The sequence below is a fragment of the Rattus rattus genome, chromosome 6 (genome assembly GCF_011064425.1).
Source record: "Rattus rattus isolate New Zealand chromosome 6, Rrattus_CSIRO_v1, whole genome shotgun sequence".
NCBI classification, from domain to species: Eukaryota; Metazoa; Chordata; class Mammalia; order Rodentia; family Muridae; genus Rattus; species Rattus rattus.
In genome coordinates this window covers 100,665,464-100,679,126 of record NC_046159.1, presented here as the reverse complement: position 1 = coordinate 100,679,126, position 13,663 = coordinate 100,665,464, and the positions used below count along the sequence as shown (strand labels likewise).

General features: G+C 45.5%; 1 protein-coding gene across 1 annotated transcript in view; it reads right to left on the bottom strand.

Annotated features, from left to right (window-relative positions):
• The window catches only part of Parp12 (poly(ADP-ribose) polymerase family member 12), a 46,770-nt gene extending 33,473 nt beyond the window's left edge, over positions 1-13,297 (bottom strand). Inside the window, exons 1-4 of the mRNA XM_032906714.1 lie at positions 12,381-13,297; positions 8,360-8,495; positions 5,343-5,643; positions 1,309-1,404 (exon numbers count right to left, since the gene is read on the bottom strand). Of these exons, the coding sequence (XP_032762605.1) occupies positions 1,309-1,404; positions 5,343-5,643; positions 8,360-8,495; positions 12,381-12,724 (877 nt within the window). The 5' untranslated portion in view covers positions 12,725-13,297. The remainder of the gene's footprint in view (positions 1-1,308; positions 1,405-5,342; positions 5,644-8,359; positions 8,496-12,380) is intronic.
• Positions 13,298-13,663: the final 366 nt, after the last annotated feature.

Sequence of the window (13,663 nt, the reverse complement as noted above, 5' to 3'; positions counted from 1 at the left end):
GAAAAGCCCCTGCAACCATAGCAACTGGTGAGAATTTCAGCACAATAGTAAATGCAGGAAGCAACCCTTCCTCCCTGACACCCTGCCCTCTTTATCTGCCTCCTTGCCTCCTTCTAAAGCCCCTACCTCCATACAATCCAGGCCCTAGGCTTCCCGGCTGAGTTACATAAGTGTAATCTCAATTTGGAAGGCGAAACACCCATATCCACACCTGCTTCCTTCTCATGTACCTTGAAATGACAGGCAAGAGAGACAAGGAAACGTAAAAAGTACTCGGCAGCAATGAAAAGTGCTCCAAAGTGAACAGAATCACTTAAGAATCCCTGAACTACAAAAGCAGGCAGAATAAAACTGAAGCAAAAAGAGGTAAAAATCAATCAATCAATCAATCAATCAATCAATCAATCAAAGAAATCTTTAAAAACAAGATGGCTCAGTAGTTAAGAGCACTACTCTTCCAGAGGACTCAGGTTTGCTTCCCAGCACTGACATGGTGGTTCACAACCTTCTGTAAGTCCAGTTCCAAGGGGTCAGACACCCTTTTCTGGCCTTCTTGGGCACCAGGCACAAGCACAGTACACAGACATACACTTAGGCAAACCACCATACACATAAGATACAATTTAATTTGAAATAAAGTACATAAAAGAAGTGTAGTACAACATACAGTAAGTGTTTACCACTGGAGAAGGATAAAGGAGGCGGAGAACTTTCTGCTCTGCTGTGTACTACCTAACTCCTTCACAAAGTAAAATTCATGAATTATCTGTATGACATCTAAAGACTAAAAATGGCTGCAGTCACAAGACTTGGGAAGAATCTTTAGTCAAAGACTAAGTTGTCAGTAAAGATCACTAAGTTTCTGTGAAAATACTGACCATACAAGGATTACTCTTTGTGGTCAAGGAAGGCAAGCAGGGGCCACCGGCCCAATACTTGAGGAACCTTGAGCAATGTTCTAAGTACTAATACAAGTATCTCCATCTCCTCACTGAGGTTGTCCCAGTTTCCAAGACTCCCCTAAGCTGTCACCCTACAGAAGTGGCAATTAGCTTTCACTAGACTAAGTAGCCCCATTTCATGACACTCTGTGGTCACTTGGCACTCACCTGGTACAGATCCAAAGGCCTATATTCCTAAAAATTCATCAACAGCTTCATTTGAAAATGCAAATAATTTTTCTACCCTCAACAAAAGCAGATTCAGAACTCGTTTGGCAAGACCCCTGCCCTGTCTAAGGGTGCCTTCAAGCAGTTCCAGTAATGAGGAGCAGTTCCTCTCCGGTGAGAGGAAGAGCGTCTAACTTACCTTGGAAGCTACAACTCTTCCGAATATGGTACAAGCAAATCTGCTCACTCTCCTCCTGGCTAAGAGTGCCTTGGGACACTGAACTGTCTTTTCTTTCTACAAAGAAACAGCACACAAGATGTCAGCTGTTATCGACACTTTTCATGTAGGATCACAGCACTTCACAGCTAAAAGGAAGAAGGATTTATCTATCCATTGCTGTGCAAATGTGGCCCAGGCAAACTGACAGGACCTATCCTTTGAGGGATACAAGTACCCCCAGTCACACAGGTGGGCACCTGACTTTTAGGGTGAATCCTAGATACCCAGCACATTGCTCTTTACTAAGTCCAGGACACCATAGAGAGTTTTGTTTTGTTTTGTTGTTTTTTTTTTTTTCAACTCTGACTATCCATCCAAGTCACTAGGAAGGAAAAGTAGAAAGGTATTTTATAAATCACATTTAATTTCTACAGCAAATATTTGTCAGTGAAGTCTTTAGAACTGGGTACTAACAAAAAAAAAGGTAATTTGTGGGAAGTTTTTATCTCCAAATAAAATAGTCTTAATTTTACTTTACTTGCAGGGCTCTTAAAATAAGACAAGCATAGTAAATTCTTTCACAGTATACCTTTCTTATTACCATCCCACTGTGTCTTTGCCTATTATATTTACCCTCTTCACTTAAACCTAAGTGAGAATAAAAACTCATTTATACCCTCGCCTCCTTCACTATCCTATCACCTGTCCTCTGTTAGCTGCATCCTCCCTTTCTTATGAACTCCTGGATATTCCATAGACTGGGCCTCAAAATCCACACCTGTGAGACCCTGAAGTTCTCTATCTCCAGAGTAGTGACTGTTTGAGACCTGAGCCACTCACCAGTGGATCTGTCCCTCAGTTTTCAATAAAGTCATTCATAATCCAGATGATGCTCCAAACATCATTTAAAGCAAAACCTCTGTATATATTGAGGTTAACAAAAATATCGGAAGAGACTCCTCAGTAAGTGCTTGCCTTGCAAGCTTGAGGATCACGGCCAATCCCCCAGAACCCACATTCTTAAAACTCCAAGTGAGGCTAGAGAGACAATTCGGTTAAGAGCATTAGCTGCTCCTCCAGAGGACACATGCTCACATTCTAGCACTCACATGGTGTCTCACAACTATCTGTAACTCCAGTTTCCAAGGGATCTGATACCATTCTCCTGATCTGTGGGCCCCAAGCAAGTGATGCACAGACAGGCAAACAGATATACATAAGTAATAAAATAGACATTTAGGCCAGGTATGATAATACCCCCTTTAGTCAAAGCATGTGGTAAGAGAGGCAGATGTATCTCTGTTGAGCTCAAGATTAGCCCAGTCTACATCAAGAGACCTTGCCTCAAAAACCACAAAACATTTATATTAAAGCTGGGCATGACTGGGTATGCTTGGAGTCCCAGGACTGGTGAGGTAGAGACAAACAGGTAGATCTCTGTGGCTTGCTGGCCAGCCAGCCTAGCCTATGTGGTGAGGCCCAGGACAATAAGGGAGTCTGTCTCAAAGAAGCAAACCCAAGGGGGACAGTACTTGAAGAACAGCGCTTAAGACTGTCATCTGGCCTCTACTCATACTAGTATACATGACCTATTTACATATGAACATACCTATATGTGCACACATGCATGCATATGCACACACATGCACACACACACACACACACACACACACTCAAATTGAAGAAAATACAAAGAAAACTAGAGGTAGCAAGCACTATATTTAACTATGACAATCAGATAAGATTAGAAAGGTCAGTGTGCTTGCTGGTGGTCTTGGCACTCACCTGATATTATTTTAGGAAAAGATCTATTAAAAATATTTTCTGTCTCAATGGCTATATGAGTGGATGGGCATGATGAGGTACTTGGGGGTAGAGGCCTGTTCTCATGTTTGCTAAAGTCTAATTCAGGCCAGGACAGAGACTAGCATATGGCAAATTCTCAAAGCTACTGAATTGAAAGAGTGGCCAGCCAACAGCCTCTACTGTGAAGTCCAAATGAACCAAGTTTTCAAAGGTCCATATATAGCAGGTTGTTAAAAAATGATTGTTAAATCTTTAAGCAGGCACAAAGGCATACACTTAAAGACCTGACTACTAGGGAGACTGAGGCAAAAGATCATTTTGTTGACTTTAAGACCAGTATTGAGAACAGAGTGAGAAGTCATCTCAAAAATATTCTTATGTGTATTTTAGCTTAAAATTTTTAGATTTGTATATTTACTAAGAGTGTCTATAGAGATTAGGCAGCTAGAAAAGGGGCACACGAGGAAGAGAACAGGCCATAAGGCAGGAGATGGTTAGAACAGTAGTAGCTGGGAAACACTGGAGGTTAAAGGTTTAAGTACAGTTAAGGTCTGGGGTACGATGGGGAGAAAAGGGTAAAGGAGCATTAACTGAAACCAAGGATCTATGGAAAATTATGGAAACGCATTGCTCTATGCATTGCTCTATATGCTCATTTAAATTAAATCATTTTTAAAAAAGAAATTTGAGTAGAGGTACACGGCATGGATGGAGAATTCTTTTCCCCAGAACACATGGATTACTCAGTTCCAGGCGTGGGATACCCCTCTCTGAGTCACTGGTCAGGAAGCCCCAGAGGCACCTCCATAAAAATAACACAGGCATTGCTATTGCTCGTCTGCTCAGCACAGATAGATGGCTGCTGAAGACACAACCCAGTCTGAAAAACAGACAGCAAATTGGAACTGACCTGAAATCACCCTCCCTGTCGGCTGATTTTTCACAGTGCTAGAAGGCACAAGGCAGGCCACTGGAGGAGAAAAGGCATCAATGGCATACCTACGGTGGGTTCTGCAAGCTACAGCATCAGCTGTCAGAAAAGACATGCCTGCTGCTGGAAATAATTTTTAAAATGATAGCATGAGGGAGCTAAAGAAATCGGTCTGTGGTTAATAATATTTGCTGCTCTTCCAGAGGCCCTGAGTCCAGCACCCACATGAAGATCAAAACCATCTGTAATCCAGTTTCAGAAGACCTGATGCCCTCTTCTGACTTCTATGGGTACTTGCATACATGTGGCATTCATTCACAAAAGCAACATATACACATAAATAAAAGTTTTAAAAAACCTGCTTAAAAATCACATAAAAGTTGAAGAAGAAAGTACTGGAAGGAACTGGAAAAAGTGGAAAGGGAATTTGGGCTAAATATGATTATTATATACATGTATAAAATCATCAAAGGAAAACTAAAATTATTCTTTAAAAAAAAAATCTCTACTAGGGGCTAGAGACGGCTCCGCCATTGAGAGCACTGGCTCCTCTTCCAGAGGACTTAGGTATAACTTTTAGCATCTACACAGCTGCTCATATCCATCTGTAACTCCAGCTCCAGAGGATCTAACACCTTCTCCTGGCCTCTGCAAGCACAGACAGACACACAAGAAAATCACTTATGAACATAAAATCTCAAGTGGAAATTCCTCCATCTATCTGTCTCAAAGTTTAACAAACACTTAGAAAAAAACCCCACCACACTCAATCTTGTTGATGGGTTACTATGGACCAGGAACTGTCCAGGTGCTAAAAAGCACAGAGAATAAGGCCAAAAACAAAAAACCTTACGGGGGGAAACTTATGCTTGATCATGGCAGGATGGCCAAAGCCACAGCTTTACAAATACCTTCTTACATTCATTTGTAATATCATAAAGAATACTACCTAATGGATAGCCCTAGCGCTATATAACTACATCCCAACTCTAGATCCTCACTGAAAAGAAAAATTCTCCAGGAGGTGAAGGCAATTACACCTCATCTCAGTGAAGACCCAGCTCCTCCAGAATTAAGAATGTGCCAACCCCAACTTGCATCATCTGGGATGCCTTGTTTGACTGTGTCTAGATTCCAACCATCTTCACAACCTTCTAGCTAGGAAAGGACAAGTGAGTCTCAATGAAAGAGATGCACACATCCACAAAGTCATATTCTACTTACTAACCAACAGAAATCCAGGCCCCCAGCCCAAAGCACTTTCCATGAGCCTTACCAGAAGTCCCCTGTGGGCCTGCAGGAGAAGAGGACACTTTGCTGAGGGCTGAGCCCTTATTCTTGATGTCATATGCATTCCGGTAAGTAGAGAGTAGCCTGCTCACCAGGTCAGAACTTAAACCCAACTTTTCTAATTTCTCCAGATTCTCTGAGTTAGTGAACTCGTGGGACCTCTTACAGCTAGTGCCAAACTTGCACTCTCCCTGTAAGAAGTATTGGCAGATATGGAGTTTAATGCACTGCTTCTGGAAGGAGCAAGAGCCGAAGTGTCCATCACCTTTGTTATAGTGTAGGCAGATCTGTTGACAAAGAGGAAAAAAGACATCATCACATGAACACTGTATACAGCACACCTCAACAGCCATGCCATGGGGGAAGGGGCCTCATGGTCATTGTATCATTTCACCATTCACACGGGCCATAGAGAATTCATCTCTTGCTTAAGATACAGATACCAAATATTCCCTAAGCTAAAATAAACCCAAACAAGACCTTCTCCTGGAAAGATCCACAGAACTTCAGAGAGGCCAGAGCAGTAGTGCAGTAGCCTCCTCTCTACCTCAATATACCTACCCTTACCTATACACAAAGCCTCACCAAACCAAATATACTTTACTAGTTCACTTCTCCCAATTTTCCTTTCAAATTTCAAAGTCAGAGAGGTTCTTAGGGATAAGGCATGTCAAAGTTGGCCCAACACCACCCTTCATTTCTCAAGGAAACTAGAGGACTCCAAAGCTAAACAGCTAAGGCCAGCAAAATGGCTCTACAGGTAAAGGAACCAGACTCAGTACCAGAGCCCACATAATAACCAGAGGGAAGAACAACTCTCTAGAGGGATCATCTGACCTCCACACTCTGGACAAGCATACTCACATTCACCCTTGGACCTAGTATATCTGTGCTCCCTAATGAATTTAATAAATTTTATTAAATTTCATCAGCTAGTCCCAGTCACATAGCTAGTCACTGAATCTATTGTTTGCTCAACTGGGTTATTGGCAAAACTGAAACTTCTTTGCTGGTTTATTGATACAAGGTCTTCCACAGCCCAGGCTGCCCTCAACCTACATAGGTCAAGACAGGATGATTTCTAGTTCTCCGTCTCTGCCATCCAAGTGTTAGGATCACAAACACACGCCACAATGTACAACTACAAACTTGCAACTTGAACCTCAATCAACTGCTCCTTCTGTACACTCCAAATACTTCAACATGAAAAGTGGCCCACCTACTCAATTTCTAGACATTACATTCCACAAGCTACAGGAAAATTCCTTGAGGGTTCAAAGGCAGAATCCAGTTTTCTTTCAAGGCCTCCACTCTACAGATGGTCTATCCAAGAGAAAAGGTCAGATAGAAATTCTGACGCCTGCCTTACACATGCTATTCACCAGCTTTGAGACTCCCTATTTTGAATGTCTAAAATGGGTAGAACACCATCAATGTCACAGAGTAGTTGTGATTACTGAACTTGGAGCCATGAAAACACCAACCAATGCTGACATATAGGAGTCACCAGACTGCCCTCTTCCTCACTTAGATGACAGGACCCTGGCAGGTCTCATCTGCCCCAAAACACCTTTCCCCACAGTGTGGAATGTGAACTTTGACAGTGCCTTAAACATCACCCAAAATTATCCTCTGACCTTCCTATCCCACCATTTGATTTGCCTCCCTTAAGGGCAAAGCAGGGTTGGCCTGGGGAGATAGCTCAGTGGTTAAGAGCACTAACACTCTTCCATGGGTCCTGAGTTCAAATCCCAGAAACCACATGATGGCTCACAACCATCTGTAATGGGATCTAATGCCCTCTTCTGGTATGTCTGAAGACAGCTATAGTACATTTATATATAATAAATAAATAAATAAATAAATAAATAAATAAATAAATCTTTTTTAAAAAGGGCAAAGCAGGATTTCTGGTCATCAATGTCTAGCTGACAGTGGAAATTCTAAAAACCAATATGAATTTTCAAAAGACAAATATAAAAAGTTAATATTTATTATGTACTAGTCATGATGCTGTGCTACCATTCCTCAAATGTCACATTAATTGTCTAACATGGAAATATCTGCATTAAAATATGCCAATCTGATCTTTTGGCTCACACCAGTAACAGTGCCAAAGCATCCCACATATCCTGCCCCATACATGGAGAACAACCTGCTCAGATCTGCTGGAGAAACTCAAGGCCCAGGGAAGCCCTAGAGAACCAGGGTCCTGTTCACACTAAGGCCTTGCACAGCACAATGGAAAACAGCCCTGATCCTAAAGCAGGTCTAATCGACCTCCAGCAGCACCTGGGCCTGGTAGAACTGTTCTCTGAATCATGCTTTAGTCAGTCTCCTACTCAGCTCCTGCCTTCCTTTTCCTCTGCCATGAATGGCATCCCCACCCTGCTGTTGTCTAAAAGATTCTCTATACTTTCTCCTGCTTCTTAACCAACAAACCTTTTGTGCTGTTAATCGTCCCCCCCCCAAATGATACAGAGATAATGCAGTAAGCTTACACAAGCTGAGATTTCATGTCAGCTAATGTACATACTCTCCTGGGTACAACAGAATGAGTAGTCAGAGTACTAGGTGACTGTCAAGCAGCTCTGGAAGGCTTCTCCAAAGCAACACCCCAAACATGCAGCACCCCAAACATGCAGTTCCGATTTCTACTAGTCAGGGATGGGTCAGGTGGGGTCTCTCATTCTGCTTAGTTCTAAATAACACTTACTTCGGGTGCTGGTCAACCTCACTAAATCACTACAGTGGTGGTGCCAGCCCAACTGATAGGGAAGAAAAATTTTCAATAAATGCCAAGGCTGGTCCAACATCAGCAGAGCTGAATATTAAATCTAGTAGATTTAATTAGCAGAGCTGAATATTAAATCCAAGTCTCCTCTGGTTCTTGGTCAAAATGGGGTTCTCAGCACTAAGAGTTATCTATCTCCCAACCATCTGGCTTTTCCACTATTACTTGCAAAAAAGAACACCCAGACCCCCACCTTTCTAAGAACTCACATCTGGTAAAAGCGAAGGGTCATTCTGAAGTAAGAGTTGGCAAAGCTCAGTATACGTGAGGTGGTCAATACCATGAGTCCTCAGCACACTCAGGTTGTGATCAGTCTTCAAGTTGTGACCATTCCTACAGTTCTTCCTGCAAAGAAGCAAAGACGACGTTTACAGGCTAAATCTTACCTCCCTAAAATCCTCTGCTAAGAGTTCCAACTTCCAGATCCTTAGAATGTAAAACTTCTTTTGAAGATAGGGTCATGAGAGGGGCAAGTAAATTAAAATGAGGTCATTAGAGTAGCCCCCATTCCAACATGAACTTTATCTCAGAATTCTATCCTCCAGAATAGTGAGAAATGAATTTTTGTTGTTTAAGCCTCCCAGTCTGCCAGCTATTATTATAACATACACTTGTAATCCCAGTATTCAGAAGCTGAGGCAGGGGGATCATGAGTTGTAGACTAGTTAGACAACAGTGCAAGCCTCTTTGAAGGAAGAGGAGAAGGAAAGAGAAGAAATGGAAGAGAAGAGAGAAGAGGAAGGGAGAGAGGGAGGGAAGAAGAAAGGTCAGGTCACCCATTCTATGGTATTCTGTTATGGCAGCCCTGGCAGACTTACAGAGCTGGTGAAATCATTCTTCATGGCATTTTTTTACAACACTTCCTGACCCTCCTTATAAGCAGCAGGGAGAAAAACAGCTATGCATGCAAACATACACTTGTTCACCAGGAAGAGATGAGACTGGACAATGTCTAGGGCGCAGAACAACCCTTCTCAGCATGTATGTAAAGAGAAGGGTGGGGCCTTCGTGCAAAACAGTGTCACAGCACACTGGCCACTCAGTAAGCACATGGATGAAAGACCTGAGCAGGGGTGAGTCTACGTAGCACATACCTTTAATCCTAGCACTTGGGAGTCAAAGGCAGGCAGATTTCTGAGGCCAGTCTGGGTGCATAATGAGTTCCAGGACAGCCAGGGTAGAGGCCCTGTCTCAACCTAATCCATTCCCTTCCCCTCTCCCCAAAATTGAGCAGGGGGTAGAGGAATGGCCCAGTAGTTAGGGACACTATTCTACTCTTCCAGAGGACCTGCATTCAATGCCCAGCACCCGTATTGGCTGTCTCACTAATACTCTCTTCTGGCCTTTGAAAGCACCTGCACTTATGTGTACCATTCCCTCCACTCTACCCCCCATTATAATTTAAAATAATAAAAAAATCTTTTTTAAATGCTAAGCACAGTGACTCATGCTTCCAGGTATGGGTATACACAGACACAGATACTCCTGGGTCCACCCCTTTTGCAGCTCCTCTCCTCCGTACTTTCAACCCACAAGCATCTGGTGAGCACTTATCAACCAGGCACTGGTACTCCACCCTAAGAACTCAGGGACAAATCTTTAATGACAGTCTCAGTCACCTGGAAAGCCAGGCAAGTGGCATCTGCTTGATGCAGACACTACCATACCTTATTTAACATCTGTGATAAACATCCTGAAAGAATGTCAAATTCCTGATCCATCCCCTAACCCTTTTCTCCTACTAGCTCTCTGATCTGTCAAAAGTTAACCTCCCTCCTCCCCTACAGATCAGAAACCTTGAGGTCATCCTTGACTCCTCGTCCCCAACTGGTGAGTACAACAGAAAAGAACTCACTCGTGGAGTGGAAGGCCTAAGGTCAGCTGTGTAAGAGTACTCAGGCACTGAGAGGCCATTGGAAGGTATGAAACAACAAATGAGCTGCACACTCAGAGGCCAGGAAAACGCTGACGAAGTGAGAGAAGGGAAGGGAAGGTGGCACTGCCAAAGCCAAGTAGAGCAAATAACTGCAGCAATGGCCACTAAAGCTTAGCGAGCTCCACCGTGCAACAGGGGCCTCTGCCTAACATCTCCTGAGCTCATTCACTCAGCCTTCAACAAACCTGTGGGGTAAGCAATCTTTCCATCACTGAGGGAACAAGGTCAGCCATAGAGCCCCCTGCCCAAGACTACTAGCCAGCAAAGAGCAGAGCTGGACTGAAACAAGGTGACTAGCTCAGGGGACCGTGCTCTTGATCAGCAGGCACACTGCCTCCTGAGAGGATGCAGATGAAGTCAGGGGCTGAGGACTCCTTCTCAGGCTTGTTTCTTAGAGATCTAACCTTGGGATCAAGAAGACAAGTAAGGAAAGTACACTTACTCACACTCACTTTCCATTACCCATGGGAAAAATATGTAGGAAACTACCTAGTGCAAATCATGGGGAAAGACAAGGATGAAGAATGAGGAAGAAAAGTCTGTTATGGAGGCCAGGAAATATCAAATGTCCAGATTTCTAGTACAAAGTTTGAGCCCAAATGTCAGGAATTGGCATAAGAACAGATCTTTGTTCCATGATTATTTGCCAATTAAGCACATTATAAAGATTCACCAGGCAGACTCAGCAGTGCATCATGGCTTTAGTCCCAGAAGCAGGAAGACTCTGAGTTGGAGGCCAGCCTGGTCTACAGAGCAAGTTTCAGGCCAAATAGGCCAACATATCAAGCCACTTGCTCAATATATGATATTCATTCATAAATTCATTCATTCACCAGCCATTACTGTCACTGCATCGAGTCAGCCACTACTTGCTATGTTCCTCTTTCTCTGGGCTTGTTACTCTTTCACCCCAGACATGTCTCATTCTTGCACAGCAGAGTTCCTGAGTTCTACCCTCTCTGTAGGCCCACCTTCTCCTACAGATCTGTTTGGTCTACTTCTGTGACTGGGGCCACAGTATCTGCCACCTAGCAGCTTCCAAATCAGCACGTAAGGGTTTAGCCCTCCTTTTAAGTAAAGAACTCAAACCCTCTCTCGCTTTCAGTCCACAGTGGGAGCAGAAACAAGAGTCACCATCTCTCCCATAGCCTCTCTTCACACTGTCGCCCTCTCTTTTAACTTCCCCAAATCTCTCACATACACATCATTTGGAAAAGCTCTAATCTGCATTATTTCCTAATAAATGAGTCCTAGAGACCACATTTCCCAGACCATACTCCTTAGGTAGGGGTGGGAGACAGCTTCTGGGAAATGGGCTTTTAATCACTTCTAGACCTGGCCCACACAAACTTCCCCCCAGACCCTCTCTCCTGTCCTATTTTCCTTCAACTCCCAGAACTTGATGCTTAGAACTACCTCAAAAGTGTTGAGGGTTCAGCTGTATCTGTGTCAGCCTGGATCCCTGATTGACTGCATCAGTCAAGGTTACTAACCCAAGGTGACTTCATTCATCTGACATCATAAAAAATGATGTCTGCTGTGTTATAGCAAAAGGAAGCAGGGAGGGAAGAAACTAATCCTCCTGATAACTGGACTGGCTTTTGAAGCACAAAGTCTCAACATCCTCTCCTAACCCAGTATCCCCACACCATTACCCAAGACATCTTCCTAACACACAAACCTCATGCCTGACATTCAACAGACCTTACCACCTTTAAGGTGAGGCCCAAATTCTTCAGTATAAACAAATTTCCCTAATCACCTTGCAGGTGCGCGCAGAACGCAGAGAGCAGCCCAAACTAATGAGGACAGTAAACAGTGTGGTGTGAAGAGAAAGAGCTCAAAAGAGCGAATAATCTTTCAGCTCCTGCTCCTAGGCACTAAAGAACAAACCAGGAAGGGCAGAAAGTCACTCAGGGGAGAGCGGGACCCCCTATGGATCTTGAAAATCTGAGTTTCCGCTTCTAAGCAAGCAAACTTCTTTATCATTGTGACTGAAGGCCTTGCTGCCTGCTCCTCAAAGCGACCTTTCCAATTTCCAAGCAGCCCTGAGGACCAACTTCCCTCCTGGGAGCCATACTGCCATACTCAGCAGTCCCTGTTGGCACCACATTCTATCTGAGCCACTTCACCACACACTGCCAGTCATTAAGTAGGTGATCAATGAACATTCTTGAGTGAAGGATAGGCGAGGCTGAGGAACCATCTAGCTGTCTGCCCCAATCTCGGGAGAGTGGAGGCCCGGGAGTGGAGGGGCAGGAGCATCCGCCCATGCCCATCGTTGGCGTCCTTACCCGGTCCTCAGGAACTTGCAGTTACCGTAGATGAGAAACTTGCAGAGATGCAACTGCGCGCAGAGCCCGGTGCAGCCCTGCTTGGGGCCCTGGTGCGCGCGGCACAGACGCAGGGACGACACAGCCACTACCACGCGCTCCGAGGCCGCCGCCGCCGCGGTCGCCGGGCCCGTGCCCTCCCGCGAGGCCACCACGAAGCGCCCGCGGTCCCGCAGCAGCCGCTCCAGCGCGTCGGCGCCCAGGCTGGTTCGCAAGCGGCGCCTCAGCTCCGCCAACTCCAAGGCGCCCCCCGCCGCGCACAGCAACTGGGTCACCTCTGCCACGGCCACCGCGGCCTGGGCCATGGCTGTCGGACCGAGGCTTAGCACGGACGACAGCGTTGTTCACGGGCCCAGCCCCACTGTTTCGCTGGAAGGAAACGAAACCGAAAGCCGGCCCCAGCTGGGAAAACAGAAGCAGTGGGGCCTTGCCACGCCCCCGGGCCACAGCTGAGGTGCCGGCGCCCTCGTCTAAGGGCCCGCAGCTGGGGACCGCGCGACTCGACGGCGGCCGGCGCGCGCACACTGAGCGACCCGGCGTGCCTTCGAGGCGTCGCGCGGTCGGAGATGCGGGTCGCCGGTCCTCACAGGGCCGGACAGGAGTCTGAGGGAGAAGCGGCCGCTCCCTTCGAGGCAGCGCCCTGGGAGGCGAGTGGCGCGTTTAGCTAGGCCCGAGGGACGCCGGGGTTCAGTCAGCAGCCTCGATCTCGAGAAGCTGAGCGAAGTTTCCAGACGGCGCTGGCCGGTTGCGGCCGGTTGGCGCGTCTGCCTGCGCTGCGGCGCGTTCAGGGGGCTCAGAAGTCGCCCGAGCAAAAGCGGGCTTGGCAGGCGGCCCACGGAAGCGGGACGACCGACCTGGTCCCACCCCACCTCACCTCACCCGGGAACAAACGGAAACAGTCGCTCGGAATTGCAAGACCGGCCTAAATGGTCCTCTAGATTCGGCTTTAGTAGTAGATTCCGCATTTCCAAAAGGAAAGGGTAGGTACGGCCTTTAAAGGGGCCGATCCTTCTTCCCTTCCCCCTTCTGAATAAAGATTATGCACGTATTTCAAGATTTTTCAACGGAAAGAACTCTCCTATATGTTACCTTGGGAGTTAAACGTTCTCGGGGTAAGTAAATGAATGGAGAATACCTGTTAAAATAAGTATGACTTTTGGCATCCCCATTCCTTCCTTCAGGAATCTCCCAGAAATAAAAGCATTAGTAAGTCATGTTCACAAGAGAGGACAGAGGACAGAAAA